Below are 16,720 nucleotides of genomic sequence, written 5' to 3'. Positions count from 1 at the left end.
TTAATTAAAAAGCATCATCCACACCTGGAACCTCCGTTGCGTGCATGGCAGGTTTGCAACAAGACAACACATTACTTTCTCTCGATCCTGACAGTTCCACAGTTTACAACACTGTGATGCAACAATATTCGTAGCACAATACTTCACTCTCCTGCACACCACTCGTGATATGAACAATAAAAACAATATTGTGGGATGTTCACCAACTCCTAAACCATCAGTTTGCATGATTCTCACTGTTCCTTCAAAACAGCCAGGTCAAAATCCAGGAGCTGGCAACCTCATACTGACTGAGTGGCTGGCTACCTTCACATTGTAGACTCTGGGCCATTACTGCCTTCTCAGGAGCAACATCAAATCACCAAAACCCATAGGCAGAAAATGAAATTAGAATTTGTAAATGGTGTGATTGATCTTGTTTGACCAAAAAGGGTAATTGAACTTTGTGGCACTGCTTGATTTTACGCAAAATGGTTGCCTTGAAATTGACCATCTAAGCTCCTAGCTCCTTTTGGGATCTCTTCATGTCGTGATTCGTGTTAACAAAATCTCTGCTTCAGTTTCTTTTCAAAAAGGAGACCCTGCTACTACTTTTGTATGTTTGGAGATTCCTTGCTTTCTTGCAAAAGATCTTCTAAGTATTTAACAATCATATTATTATTATATCAGTACGCCAGAGATCCAGGCTCGATCTTGATCCCGGGTACTCTGTGTGTATGATGTTTGTAAATTATCCCTGTGTCTGCGTGAGTTTCCTCCAGTTTCTCCTACATCCCAAAGAAGTGCAGGATTGTAGGTGAATTGGCCCCTGTAATGTGTAGGGAGTAGATGTGAAAGTGGGATAACATGGAACTAGTGTGAATTGGTGATCGACAGACATTGAAACCTACTGCTTGGCAGACTGAAATAAAAGCCTTGATATTCTGGCTGGGGCAAAGGTGACCATAAGGATTATATAATGGGACAATCACGATTGTGGGGATGGAAGCTGCTTGAATTTCAATTTATCACCAGTTTTAATATAGAAACATAGAAAATAGGTGCTGGAGCAGGCTCGAAGGGTCAAATGGCCTACTCCTGCACCTATTTTCTATGTTTCTATATTAAAACTGGCGATGAATTGAAATTCAAGCAGTTTCCATCCCCACAATCGTGATTGTCCCATTATGGTCACCTTTGCCCCAGCCAGAATATCAAGGCTTTTATTTCAGTCTGCCAAGCAGTAGTTTCAATGTCTGTCAGACACATGCAGCTCAGCCAAGGGTGATAGTGCACATGCCAAATGATCATCCTATTCATATAATGAATGTTCCACTGAAACCAAAGGACCAAAGCCAAACAATAAAATGTCTGCTTCCATGGAGATGTCATTTTTTCTGAGAAGACTCTTCTGATTGTCTTTCTGAGCGGCTTAAGGTCAGAACTTGAACTCCACAAAGTTCTCCAGCTCCAGTGTGATAATGTAAGAATGAAGAGCAAGGAGGTAATGTATAAAAAGTAAAGAGATAACCTTCAATCTCATGGAGAGTTTTTGCCAATTCTGGTCCATGCATGAAAAGGGAGTGAAGGCCCCAGCTATGGTGCATGATAAGTTGTAGTCGAATGGAGCCAGGAAGGCAGATTTCAGTTGCAGATAGACTGTAGAAGCTGGAATTCTTCTTAAAGGTCATGAAATTTGACAGGTTGAGAGGAATTCAAAATGATGAAGGATCTAAATACCATAACTGTGTGGCCTATTACAACCTTGATTTTTAATTTCACCGACAATAGCACTGTGGTTGGCCGGGTTAACAATGATGAAACAAAGCACAAGAAAGGCTGGCATGTAGAGAATGGAGGGATAAGGATCATGTGCAGGCAGAGATTAGCTTAATTTGGCATCATGTTCTGCATAGGCACTGTGGACCGAAGGGCCTGTTCTAATGCCGTACCGTTCTATGTTCTATGAAGGGGATTGGGAATCTTCTGGCCTGGTGTTAGGAAAAGAACAACCCTTAATCAAGGGTTTCAAGGTGAGTTTATTGTCACATGTACCAATTAGTGAAATTCAGATTGCCATAGCCATACTAATAAAGAGCAACAAGACACCCAAATAATTGTTTAACATGAACATCCCTCACATTCCTCAGTGATGGAAGGCAAAACAAAAGTTCAACCTTCTTCCCTTCTTTGTTCTCCCGCGGTCGGGGCACTCGAACCTTCTGTTGTCGGGGCGATCTTGGCTCCCACAACCGGCGGTCGATCAAGCTCCTGCATCGGGGGGGATCTCAGCTCCCCGCGCCGGACGATCGGACTCCGGAGTCGAGGCTGATCAAACCTCCTGTGGCTTGGAGCTTCCCAGACATTAATGACAGCAAGATGAAAGAATAAGTTGTTGAATTAGAGAAGAAAAAGGGGTGAACACAACCATATCCTCATCAACATTGCTGCTGTAGAGATGGCCGACAGCTTCAGGTTCCTCGGCATCCATGAGCAGCAAACTCAGCTTTACCCATCATACCAATGCAGTGAGCCTTGGCATCCATGAGAGCAGCAACCTCACAACAAATCACACCAGTGTATTTCCTCTCAGGTGTATTGCGGTTTAGCGTGTCCACAAAAAATGATCTCGAATCTCCAGATGTGTTATACAAGGTATTCTGATGAGATGCATCCCAGCCTGGTCTGGCACGGTCTGCCTTCGACCTGCAGAGTGGTGAACATAGCCCAGTCCATCAGTCTCAGACCTTCCTTCCATCCTGTCCCTCTTCACAGAGCGTTGCATCAGGAAGGCTGGAGATATCGATCGTCAGGGATGCCTGACCCACCCTGGCCATTCTCTTTGCTCTCCTCAGCTTACTGCGAGAATATACGGGCAGTTTTCCAGCGCCGACAACCATACTTAAGAACAGCTTCTTTCCTACTGCTATCAGCCTCCTTAACCAATCCATTCTCTCACAGCCCAGTCCCAGAGGTAAAAAATGTTAACTCTACCCTATTCGGTTATTCCATTATTTTACGTTAATATGTTTGCCACTATTTTCAATTTTGCTATCTAGCATTCATTGTTGTATTTATCATTACTGAATGTATACTGTTTAGTTTGTGAGTTTTAAGTGAACATGGAATTTCATTGTACAATAAACTCATAATACACTAATCTAAATCTAGTGTCTTTCTCTTCACCTCCACATGCCATCATAGGTGTTCCTATATTCTTACAACCCCCCCCCCCCCCCCCCCCCCCCCCCCCCCCCCGTTAGGGTAACAGATTCTCAGCATTTATGAACACAAAGAGGTTTTAATCTGAAACCTATTCTCAGAGCCTCATGCCTGAAGTGGAAGCTTTGTACATAGATAATCATGTTTCTATACTTTTAGGATATGCAGAAGCTTGAGATGAATTCCCTACACTCACGGCCCAAGCGTCAAGGTGGCAATGATCTTGGGTGTTGGAGTTCATGCCCACAACAGCGAGGAGGCAAAGAGTTACTGAAGATTGGACAAATTCACAGCTAGAGTTCTATTAATCTGGGACCATGGAGCAGGGAGTGGAAGCCCAAGCCTCTAAATATGGAGCTGCGATGAGCTTCACAGGTAAGTGAATGCCGAAAACACACATTCCTCAGTGCTAGGTGGTCACGTCTGATTGTATTGCATGCAGTGGGTACAGGTTGTTTCATAGCAAACCTATCCCGTAATGAAAGCTTCACATAGACCAGAGGGATAGTGAAGTAGACAGCACTCAGTATTTTATTTCCCTGCAAACCAGATGGGGGTGAGGTTGTGCAGGTGAAGGCCAATCAGCAGTTAGAAAACAGCAAAATGTTCCCAGATTATTCCTCTTGTCAGCTTGGTGGATTCACATATTCACCACACCTGTCTGACCTTGGACGGGTTCTGCGTTGGTTTGTGTTTCCATATAAACAACAGACAATTAAGCAAGTTATCAATGTTTATAATTTCCCAATGTGCATTAATTACAAAAACGTTCCTGTGATATGGAACTGTTTTGGCAAGAGAAGACATTTTAATACCTGGCATATCTTTTCAAAGCAAGTGCTAACAATAATCTTTGTGAAGTTTGTGGCAGTTTGATGCACTCCACAAGCCAGGGATTCCTCAGGAAATTCCCCCTCATTGTCCCAAAGTACAAGGTTTGCACCTTTGTGATGGGACACAATTGATCAAATTTGCAAAAGAAAATGAAAAAAACTACTTCTTACATAGAATTTAAAAACTGTGGATTGATTGTTGGATGTGATATTGGGAGTAATCATCATTCTTATTCATATTATACAGCCTAAAAGGTGTAAAAAGATGCCAATGAATACCTGTCGCCTCATTATAATAGACATTAATTCTCTCCAGCTGGAGATCACTATCTCCGTGGTAGGTTCCAGTAGGGTCGATGCCGTGCTCGTCACTGATAACTTCCCAGAACTAAAAAAAGTATAAAGTCAACATTAACAAATATAAATAACTAATACATGTTTAAGAGGACTAGATCTAGTATGCATGGGCACCATCATTAATTAATTGGAGACATTGTACTTTCATTTCAGACCCTTGAGCAAATTTACTCTTTTTTGGTACATTCTTAACAGAGCCCACTTGAACGAATGAAACAATCTGAGTATTCTTCAACTTTCTAAGACCAACTAATGCAGCATATGCTAAATATGGTGGAGATACAGTTTGGTCAGTATACCACTAAGTATTGCCCATTCCAGCCAGAATATCTGATCGGGGGATTGAGACCAGATGCTGGACTCGTTAAGTAAATAGCTTTAAAAAAATAAACATGGAATTGGGAAAGATAAAGATCAAAAAGCTTTCTTCATTAAACACTCAGCAAGTAACAATGTACAACAATGTTCTCACCTTTGCAATAACAGACAAGAGCAACTAAAAAGTCACTTTCTCTCAAAGGGTAAATGATAAAATTCCATTTGAATGAGCGGGTCAGAGTACACTCTATGTGGATCGGTCCGTGATGAAGCATGGATTCAGTGGGCCGAACGGCCCGTTTCCATGCTGCGTGATTCTATGACACATCTCTTCTCATTTACTCTCCAGCAGTCTGCCCACCTTATGGGCCATCTGTTTCCCACCTCAGTACAACTGAGGGCCAAAGAACCAAATGTAATGGAACTGGGGAAGGTCATGAGCTGTTGACCAGTCATTACAACACATGGACATGACCATTCATCACAACACATGGATATGGTTGTAGGAGCTCTGAGGGCAACATCCTGTATACAGTTATCTTAAGTTGCTTTAGCAATCGCCTTTCAGCCTTCAGTCAAAATGATGATTGGCTGATGACACTCTGCAGGAATTGTTATTTATGAAGAGGTTAATTTATTTCAAAAGATGTCCAGTGAGAATACATACACAAATATTGCAATGCAGAGTTGAACTCTAATTACTGGACACCACTGGGTTGTTTCAGCTATTCAGCAAAGGTTATGTTCTGAGGTAAATTGTAAATGTCCAGTTCAAAACGTTGCACTACAACTATGTTTGCCCGATGCAACAAAACATGGTAAATGGAAAAGATTAAGACACCAATCATGACGAGTCAAGTAATGAAAGATTTAAACTGCTGACCCTCTCGGCAACTTCCCACTAACTTGCTTCTCTCTTTCCCAGTTCTGAAGAAAGTTCTTTGGCCTGAAACAGAAAATTGTTTCTGTTCCCACAGGTGCTGCCTTCAGCTAGAGTGCTTTCAGCATTTTCTGTTTTGATTTTACTTCCTTCCAAGTCAAGAGATCCTAGGTTTCTATGTTCACATAGGGTTCAAAACCGTTGAATATTATCGTACACATTAACTCCATAACATTATCTTCAACTTTTGAACTATAATTCTAGTTAGTGAATAACTAAGAGAGCAGGACTCCCAGTCCAGACCCAAATACATTACAACACTCATTACACTGTCTTCGCTAGCAAGGCCAGCATTTACTGACTTGGTAATCCCAGCTATTCTTACAACCATTTGCTAGATCAAATAGGTTCTCCATTTTCCACTGAATTAAAACTGAAACAAAAGATTGGAACACACCGTCCCCTTATAGAAAATGTAATTCTCCAGCCTCCATAGTTGGCCACTCACGGATCATCATACGCCCCCCACCTTGTGGCATTGTCGCGTGTGTGTTTGCAGTGTAAGTCCAGAAGCCCAATGCATCACCTGAGCTCGGGATAAAAATCACTCTCATTTCAGAAGCCGAGCAGAATTGCCATTGCGTAGGGGTAGGCCACTGGCTGTGAACAAACTGGTTACTCTGTGCAAAAATATTCACTGGCCACTTCAAACTCCAGCCTTGAAATTTGTTCTAAAACAGATTGAAGTAATTGATTCCTTCTGACATAAAGGAATGCACCAAGTCTCTGTCGGAGCCCTGAATTTCCCACTCAGCCAGGAAGCCAAATCCAGGTACTGGACTACATACTGATGAAGAATATAATGCGACCTGAATTATTACATCAAACCACAGCTCCAGCTGTATGATACACAATGAGGTAAGATTGAAGACATGCAACGTGATGGATTCCATCAGTGGCTCATTCTCCACTGCAAACACAGCTATTTCACCAAGCAGACTTCTGCACCACCGTCAGCTTCACACACATGGACTGCTGTTGAAGATGCTGCAAAGATCATTCCTTACTGAAAATAAGCAATTCAAGTTTGCAGCATGGTGAGTAATATTATCAGATACATTCATTGCCAGCTCGTCGTGCTGTATCTACGCAGCACGTGGCAGAGGCAGCCAAACACGCACTCAGTGAGGTGGAGAGTTCCATCTGATCACATTCTCTGTCATGTGGAGCTGTTTATTAGTGCGGGGCTCTCACACCTTTCACCTCACAATATTTAATCTTTAAAAATTAAGAAGACTGAATTTTTGTTAGACAAAAATATAAAAAGTTACAAAACAAAGTTTGGTACAATTTAACCATCATTTTAATACACATTCTACTTGAATGGAAAGTGTCAGAAATGCTTTGTAGGTCAGGTAGCATCTGCAAAAGAAAAAGTTTCAGGTCAAAGACACTTTGTTAGAACCAAGGAAGTAAGAAAATCAATTGGTTTAAAGTTGCAGAATGGATATCGAGAGGGATGTTCAAGACAGAGGATAGGCCACTATTAATGCGCCGTTGTATTAATAGATTCATGAAGTCCGTGAGAGGGCATGAGAACAAGGGGGCCTGTGAAATTTGTAATTGTGAGAGCTGGCAGCTACAGGAGGGTTCCACAAATCACCAGCAGACCAGGCAGTGTGTATAGGCAGGAAAAATAAAGTTCATATTACATGATAACCTTACAGTAGAATTGATCAGTCCTGGTAGCAAAAGCACGTTATCTGAAATTGTTGAATTAGATATTAAGCCCAAAAAGCTGCAACCCATTCAGATTTTCCCCAAACTTGCATTGGGCCTCTCTGGAATCGTGCAGAGGCCAGACTGATCGGTCAGAGAGCGAATGAAACAGAGATTAAACAGAATTGCAATGCACAAGAACTTGTCATCTTTGTTCTAACTTGACGCTCTCCAGGGTATGTGATATAATCAGTGGATCCCATCTTCCCGGAGGTGAGCCATTCACAAAGATACTGTACTTTCCATGACATTAGCTTTGCCTGTTCCAACAGCAGCTTGTGTCAGCTCAGTCACTTGTGCAAGTGTGATGCCTCCCCGATGGTTGAGCAGAAAATCACAAGTCTCACATCAAATCACAAAGAGAAACCACAATTTTAATCTCATAGTTAACAGATAAACCAAAAGATTTGAATACATACAAAATTAAAATAAAAGATAGTATATTAAAGCACACAAATCAAAACATTTAAAAAGCCAATGAAGCTTGAAACATGTAAGGCAAACCAAACTTGTAACTTCAGAATTACGTCAGATAATTGTGTCGTTATTAAATTGTGACCTTATTAAAAGATCAATTAGACCACATCAGAAAGCACAGCACCTGCAGCATATTTTGCAATAATACAAGTTCATAAATGCTTTAGTCAATTTGAATGTGTTCTTTAGTTGCAGCAGACTAGATAACCTTACTGCCAGCAGAGGAGCACTGCACTGCTGACAGTAACTCTGGCATTCCCATATTAAACTAAGCATCCACAAAAATGTTATTGCTGCTATTTCTTCATGCAACTACACAGTGAACCCTGAGTTTCATATCAGTCAATGAGAAATGCTTCCCTCGGAGTAATGCTAAATATAAATGTGTGTTTGCTCAGGTCACACATAGCACCAAGCCACATTTAACTTCTTAAACATTCAACCCATTGTCAGTCTACACGTAACCCCCCCCATCAGTACCACCTACATATTCTATCACTCTCTTACTCAGATTATTCTGCAAAAACTGGCCTCCTTCCATCATGTCCAATTGGAGAGAGGCAAAACAGATAGCGATGGCTATAATCTCCAGCTCCCCCAAACCCATCAATTCCTTTACAGTTGGTCTTCTTGGGGTCTAATTTAAACACTCAATCGCTGTTGGTACATTGTCACATTTACCCAGATGGTGAAAATCTTTGTTTTGTGTGCTATCCAGTCAAGTCAAGTCACATTTATTTATATAGCACATTTAATAAAACAACTCTTGTTGGCCAAAGCGCTTTACATTTGTTATAACAATAGTATAAACAAACAAACTACATACATATATACATATAGCCCTCGCTCAGTGGACGTCAGGAAAGGCTTGGGAGTATAGATAAGATTTTAGTCTTGACTTAAAGGAGTCGATGGTGGGGGCAGTTCTGATGGGAAAGGGGATGCTGTTCCACAGTCTAGGAGCTGCAACCGCAAAGGCGCGGTCGCCCCTAAGCTTATGCCTAGACCGCGGGATATTCAGCAGCCCCAAGTCGGACGATCTGAGGGACATGGAGGTGGAGTGGTGGGTGAGAAGACTTTTAATGTAAGGAGGGGGCAAGCCCATTGAGGGCTTTGTATATCATTCCATCCAAAAGTGTAATCGTACCATACCATACACAAATACAAAGGGTAGTGCAAAAAGGGAGAGGAAACAGAATAGTTTCTGTTCACTAAAGCAACTTGTCTCCTCAAACTTCTCATCTACTAACACTCCATCCACAAATTTCTTAAATGTGTGATCAGGTTGCAGCCACCTTTGGCTATATCTTTTTCCTATTGTATTAATTGCAGCGTTCCTGTCCCTTTTAAAGTGTTTTCACTATTATAAAGGCAATACAGTAACATTCCTATCATCTGCTATTTGATTATTCACAAATCCTGACGGTTTTGGCGTTCACTCACTTGGTGAAGCATCTCAGGCTGCGTGTTAACTCACTGGGTCTCAGTTTTCACGCTCTTTTACCCTCCTGCTCATGGCCCCGATTCTCACTCTCTCAGACCCCAATCCGAAACATCATCAATCTATTCCCTGCTGCCTGACCTTCTGAGTTACTCCAGTACATTGTGTTCAGCTAAACAAATAGTGGTGTTGTTGATGATGACCATAGTCTTAGGCGACAAAAAGATACTGCTCAAATGGTAAGATGGACAAAAAATGCAATGGAGGCTGGTGTGGAAAATTAAGAGGGACAAGAACAGGGTATTCAAGAAGGAACTGCAGATGCTGGCAGATCGAAGGTACACAAAAATGCTGGAGAAACTAAGCGGGTGCAGCAGCATTTATGGAGCGAAGGAAATAGGCGACGTTTCGGGCCGAAACCCTTCTTCAGACTGATGGGGGGTGGGGGGGGAGAAGGAAGGAAAAAGGGAGGAGGAGGAGCCCGAGTGCAGGGGGATGGGAGGAGACAGCTCGAGGGTTAAGGAAGGGGAGGAGACAGCAAGGGCTAGCCATCCGGACGCAAGCAACCCAGGCAGAATATGAGGTGCTGTTCCTCCAATTTCCGGTGTTGCTCACTCTGGCAATGGAGGAGACCCAGGACAGAGAAGTCGGATTGGGAATGGGAGGGGGAGTTGAAGTGCTGAGCCACCGGGTGTTCAGGTAGGTTATTGCGGACTGAGCGGAGGTGTTCGGCGAAACGATCGCCCAACCTCCGCTTAGTCTCCCCGATGTAAATCAGCTGACATCTAGAGCAGCAGATAGATGAGGTTGGAGGAGATACAGGTGAACCTTTGTCGCACCTGGAACGACTGCTTGGGTCCTTGAATGGAGTCGAGGGGGGAGGTGAAGGGACAGGTGTTGCATTTCTTGCGGTTGCAACGGAAAGTGCCTGGGGAGGGGGTGGTACAGGAGGGAAGGGAAGAATTGACAAGGGAGTTGCGGAGGGAGCGGTCTTTGCGGAAGGTAGACATAGGGGGAGATGGGAAGATGTGGCGAGTGGTGGGGTCACGTTGGAGGTGGCGGAAATAGCGGAGGATTATTTGTTGTATTTGCCGGCTGGTGGGGTGAAAGGTGAGGACTAGGGGGACTCTGCCCTTGTTGCGAGTGCGGGGATGGGGAGAGAGAGCAGTGTTGTGGGGTATGGATGAGACCCTGGTGCAAGCCTCATCTATCGTGGCGGAGGGGAATCCCGTTCCCTGAAGGACAAGGACATTTCCGATGCCCTGGTGTGGAACGTCTCATCCTGGGAGCAGATGCGGCGTAGGCGGAGGAATTGGGAGTAGGGGATGGAGTCTTTACAGGGGGCAGGGTGGGAAGACGTGTAGTCCAGATAGCCATGCGAGTCAGTTGGTTGTTGTGTATGTCGGTCAGAAGTCTGTCCCCTGCGATGGAGATGGTGAGGTCAAGGAATGGTAGGGAAGTGTCAGAAATGGACTGAACATTGGGATTTCCAGCATCTACAATTTTTTTCTTTGCAATTATTGATAGGTTTCCCCACCCCCAATCCCACCTGAACAGAGGAGCAGAAGAAGCAAGGTGACAATGGCAGAATGACAATGAACAGCAGAATATTGTATCGCACACTTGACCTCATGAGGCGCCAGCTCAGATCTTGGCAGCACAGGGAAAGTGCCAGTTAGAAAGGAGAATGGCACACAGGAACCACCTACATCGTCTGGCAGGGGGCAGCAGCCATTTTGGACCAGTGACTCGCTGGAGGGGCAATCCTCAGAGCACTAGTATCCAAAGGTCAGAGGAATATGACAAGTCATTAATTAGAAGGTTGCTGTGAATGTAGTGTCGTGGGTGACACAAAATAATCAACAGAAACAGTCCATTGGCAGGCAGGACAGGCTGGATTAGATGGAGGTGACGTTGTAGTGCTGCATGTAATCTGGAAGCAGTTATAGTCACAATCTTCTCCACACGTATCATTTCCCATCACGTGGGACGTGATAATCCCAGCCTGGGAAAAAGCCTGTGTAAACTCAACGTACCGCCTGAACCATGTCATCGATACAATGAAATGTGATTGAATCTCCATGCATCATTGTGGCATATTGAGGGTCATTGTTACATCTCCACTATTTAAATGAATAAACAAAATTCCAAACCAATCACCTCTCCGTTTGATTCACATTCCCAACATTTCTTCAATCATGTTATTGGGTATCTGGGACATATGACAATAAAACACTCATGACTTGGCTAATTGCACTCATGGAATATTTGTACAAAATGGCATTCAGAAATTAAAAATTATAACCTTCACAAATATTCAATGGAAGAAAATGCTTTTTTATTACTGAATCCCTCATCCATGTTTATAATCCCAAAACTTGCGATCACTTTCCTTTGTTCCTCACGACAAAATTATGCACTCATCCAAAATTCTCCTGCTTATCAGGTGGAATGGCCTAATTCTACTCCTATCACTTATGATCTTATGCATTTTACTGGCCGACGTACGTACTTTTTTTCATCGTGGTGCTCCTTAAACCCCAACGGGGTGGGCATCATTCTAGATTTCATACAAAAACCTCCAGTGCATTCACCAGATGAAGGGGAGACGGTGATGCGGTTCTGGGAACGTGAATGTCATAAGGACATAAGTGATAGGAGCAGTATTACACCATTCGGCCCATTGTCTACTCCACCATTCAATCATGGGTGATCTATCTCTCCCTCCTAACCCCATTCTCCTGCCTTCTCCCCATAACCCCACACCTGTACTAATCAATAATCTATTTATCTCTGCCTTAAATATATCCATTGACTTGAACTCCACCGCCTTCTGTGGCATAGAATTCCACAGATTCGCCATCCTTTGGCTAAAGAAATCCCTCATCTCCTTCCTAAGGGAACGCCCTTTAATTCTGAGGCTGTGGCCTCTAGTCCTAGATTCTCCCACTGGTGGAAGCATCCTCTCCACATACACTCTATCCAGGCCATTCACTATTCGTTAGTTTTATTGAGGTCCCCCTCAACCTTCTAAACTCCAACAAGTGCAGTACCAGTGCCGACAAACGCCCATCATATGTTAGCCAACTCATACCTGGGATCATTCTTGTAAACCTCCTCTGTATCCTCCCCAGAGCCAGCACATCTTTCCTCAGGTATAGTGCTCAAAATTGCTCACAATATTAAAAATGCAGCCTGGCCAGTGCCTCATAGAGCTTCAGCATTACATCACTGTTTTTGTATTCTAGCCCTCTATAATTAAATGCTAGCATTGTGTTTGCCTTCCTTACTACCGATTCAACTTGCAAATTAACTTTTGGCGAATTCTGCACCAGCACTCCCAAGTCCCTTTGCACCTCCAATTTCTAGATTCTCACCCCATTTAGAAAATAGTCTACGCCTTTATTCCTGCCAAAATGCATGGCTCCACATTTTGCTATGCCATATTCCATCTGCCACTTCTCTGCCCACTCTCCCAATCTGCGCAAGTCTTTCTGCAGAGTCCCTGCTTTCTCTACATTACCTGCCCCTCCACCTATCTTCATATCATCCGCAAACTTGACCACAAAGGCTTCAATCCCCTCATCGAAATGTGGGGTATGTGTCTGTGCCTGAGGTTGGATTGGCTGGACTGGGGCAGGGAAACGTGATGAGATAGCACCGAGTCAACACAAGTGCACATCAAGACCTACAATGCTCTGATTATGTCCGACGGCTACCTTTCGCAGAGGTTTAGTGACAACGTTTGATATGCTCATACACCTGTTAAACGCTTTCAAAATCTTGGGCTTCTTTATAAATGCAACCTACTACTTAGCGTGATGGGACCGGGATAGGTTGCTGATGATAGAGGTGCCTAAGCACGATAACCGGTAGGTTTTTCCCACGGTAGTTAAATACTATTTGAAGTGTAAACGATGCCCCACTGTAAGGAGTGGGACAATGGTCCCAGTCACTAATGCATCTTTCATTCATTGTTCGCTATCTCTCTACATCATCGTCTATATCTCTCGTATCCCTTTCCCGTGACTTTCAGTCTGAAGGGTCTCGACCCGAAACGATGTTATATGCGATATGCTGCCTGTCCTGCTGAGTTCCTCCAGCTTATTGTGTTTATCTTCGGTCCCAGTGAATGCCGCGAGTTGTCAGCCGCCTGTTGCTGGCCCCAGAGGAGACCCTCAGCCGGCGGGGACGGGGACGGGGGCGGGGACGCCGCCTTAACCCCCCGACCGCCGCCAAGACAAGCCCATCCCGGGATTGGGGCCGTGCCTAAGCACTCGCCGCCTTTTCAAATGCCTGGCGGCGTCGGCGGCGAGAACAGGCTGGGGCCCCGCGCCTAACGGTCTGGGGGCCGGCGCGGGCCCGCCTCACAGCGGGGTGTCGCGCCCATTATCTCCTCCCTCCCCCCTCCACCATGTGCTGTAGTGCTGCTAAGGCTGAGGCGGCCTGGGCTACACACCTTGGCCCCGATCTGGTTGCCGCATTGGCCGGCCTGCAGGTGCACGATCTCCCGCATGGCGAGGCAAGTAGAGCGGGCAGCGAGCGGTCGCGCAATGAGCGCCCAACGCCCGCCGTGCCGGTTATATCATCCCGCGTCACCGCCGACACATCGCTATTGGCCCGCCGCGCTGCCACTCATCCACAGCGCCTCGCCATTGGTCGGTGCGCCGGCACTGGGCGTTGCTTGCGTTTGAGTGGGCGTTGCCTGGCGACGGGCATGCGCAGTCGCGTCACACTGCGCCCTGTGACGTCACACAGCGCCGGACGGCGTCACACAGCGCCCGGCAACCGCCGCGCCTTCAAACAATGCGCGCGGCAGCGGCGGGAGCGCGCCCTGGGCCAGGGTCCGCCCCCGCGGGAGCGCGCCCTGGGCACTGGCTCCTCTCACAGGCACAGCATGGCTCTGTCCACCACAAACACCACCTCCATCACCGTCTATCTCTCTCCTGCCCTCTCCGTCTGAAGAAGGGTCTCGACCATAACGTCACCCATTCCTTCTCTCCAGAGATGCTGCCTGTCCCGCTGAGTTACTCCAGCACTTTGTCTTTTTGTGTATGAACACACACCTGCAGTTCTTTGTTTCTCTATGAAACATAGAACTGAAATGTAATGTGCATCGCGATCAGAGTGAAATAACGAGCCATCTTTTTGCTCATGGATTGACATCAATTTAGGTATTTTTTTAGCAAAACAGCATTATATCAACCATCAACCATCTGGTCTCCATCGGTGTCTGAGACGGGCTGGGAAGATCATCAAAGACCCCTCACACCCCAACCATGGACTGTTTGCCCTCCTCCTATCAGGGAGGCGGTACAGGAGCCTCAGGTCACGTACTAGTAGGATGAGGAACAGCTTCTACAATAATACAATTACATTGCTGAACTCGGAGTCCCGCCGATAGATTTCTCCGGCCCCTCCGTCCCCATTGTGACATTAAAGTTGAATTGAATTGAATTGAATTGTATGACAGTACAGCTGGCAAACTTAGCACCTCTTGATGAAGTGGTGCATTTTTTCACATTGCCTGTCTGGGATTAATTAAAACGTTCATTCAAGTGATTCAGAACATCCTTTCAGGATTGGGGAACTATTCCGATACCTTGGGGAAATGTCCACCAACACAAAGTTGCTACGGTAGTTGCTACCGTACATTCCAATTGTACATCATAATCAAATGGAATGTACAGGCTTCGATACGACTGATATAGCAATACATTCCAGCTGTGCCTGCTGCCACCAATATATTGTTTTCATTTCTCCCTCCTGTATTCATCTATCTAGTTAAAGGCATTTATTAATGGGTACTAATGAAAGATCTAATAGTCAAATCTGAAATGGAGTTGTTCTACAAAAGTATGGACTAGTAGAAAAGAAAGGCTCGGTGCCAAGTCTGAATAACATTGTAAATTATATGGAACACAATATGGAGGACAGGTTGTCTTTTCAATAAAGACATTAAGATGGCAGTCTACAGTAATAACATGTGCTTCATTCAAGGCCATAAAGAAGCTAAGATTGAAAAAAATAGCTGACACTCCAGAGATAAGTAATAACTTATTATTGGATAAGCTTGATTTGGACCCAGCTTTCCTATATTGTGAAAGGCTACAGAATCTTTCAGTCATGCCATATTCAGACTTGGTAGGAATGTTTTACTGATAAGAAAAATGTATAACTGTGCTAACTCGCCTTTGTTCTGAGAGTGGGAGCCCGAGAAGCACTAAACAACATTTGTGGTCATTGTAGATCTATTGCCACTCCCGTCTGATCAATTAAAGATTGCCATGGTTTTACCTTTAACAGTTTTTGTTGATATCCGCCTTTTACATTTGGCGTAGACTTCCAATCACAACTCAGACCACTCCCAGTTTGAACATTAACCCGCCCACCATTACATTAAACTACTCCCTTTGTTCATTTTAAATTCTCACTCCAACAAAGGCGATGACTTTTGCAAACCTCCAAGTGCTAGTTCACAAAATCTGCCAGGGGAATTTCCTAGCGTGGTAATTCTGCAAGTTGGTTCCCATAGAAACAAAGATTCTTTTAAACAGAACGGCTTTTGTCAGAGAAGGGAGGGGAATGTAAGATTAATAGAGAGACATCTCTAATGTTTTGCACGATTTTTGTTTGGAAACGAGGGGGGCTACGCGACTTTGGCTAACTGCTCTCGGATTAAATTTGTGTATTTTGCCTGTTTTTTTGTACTTGTTTTCCTTCAATGTTCGAAGGGTAGTATGTGTTCAAAACCAAAAGCTCTCCAAAAAGGTATTTTAAAAGGTTCTTTCAAGTTGTCACTCATCCAAGTGTTCTGTTTCTTATCTAACTAGAGTGCTCCGTGTTCTTTTCACGGCTATGCTACCAAGATACTAGCAGCTTGATTTTCCTGTGTTCAGGATTTTGCTGTCTGTTTAATTTCTCCCAAAGCCTATCGGGATACTTGACAGATATGGGATGCAGTCCCAGGCTATATTTATATATATATGCCTCTTGTCAGATGAAATAGGATGCCATTGAATGAGCTTGAAAATTAATTGTTTATTCTTTGTTTTCTCTTAACTTTAATTTTTTTTCCTATTCATCCCCAATCAGTACCCTGTTCCTGCCTTCTCCCCATGTCCCCTGACTCCGCTATTTTTAAGAGCCCTATCTAGCTCTCTCTTGAAAGCATCCAGAGAACCTGCCTCCACTGCCCTCTGCGGCAGAGAATTCCACAGACTCACAACTCTCTGTGAGAAAAAGTGTTTCCTCATCTCCGTTCTAAATGGCTTACCCCTTATTCTTAAACTGTGGCCCCTGGTTCTGGACTCCCCACCATCGGGAACATGTTTCCTGCCTCTAGTGTGTCCAAGCCCTTAACAATCTTATATGTTTCAATGAGATCCCCTCTCATCCTTCTAAACTCTAGAGTGTACAAGCCCAGCTGCTCCA

At 44.4% G+C, this 16,720-nt stretch overlaps 1 protein-coding gene across 1 annotated transcript in view; it reads right to left on the bottom strand.

The window, feature by feature from the left end:
* The window catches only part of LOC129712181 (tubulin beta chain-like), a 29,330-nt gene extending 15,327 nt beyond the window's left edge, over nucleotides 1-14,003 (bottom strand). The window contains exons 1-2 of the mRNA XM_055660443.1: nucleotides 13,746-14,003; nucleotides 4,314-4,422 (exon numbers count right to left, since the gene is read on the bottom strand). Of these exons, the coding sequence (XP_055516418.1) occupies nucleotides 4,314-4,422; nucleotides 13,746-13,802 (166 nt within the window). The 5' untranslated portion in view covers nucleotides 13,803-14,003. The remainder of the gene's footprint in view (nucleotides 1-4,313; nucleotides 4,423-13,745) is intronic.
* Between the last annotated feature and the right edge of the window lie 2,717 nt (nucleotides 14,004-16,720).

Source organism: Leucoraja erinacea, chromosome 31 (assembly GCF_028641065.1).
Source record: "Leucoraja erinacea ecotype New England chromosome 31, Leri_hhj_1, whole genome shotgun sequence".
NCBI classification, from domain to species: domain Eukaryota; kingdom Metazoa; phylum Chordata; class Chondrichthyes; order Rajiformes; family Rajidae; genus Leucoraja; species Leucoraja erinaceus.
Note: the sequence above shows the minus strand (reverse complement) of the source record. Positions and strands in the feature narration are given on the sequence as shown.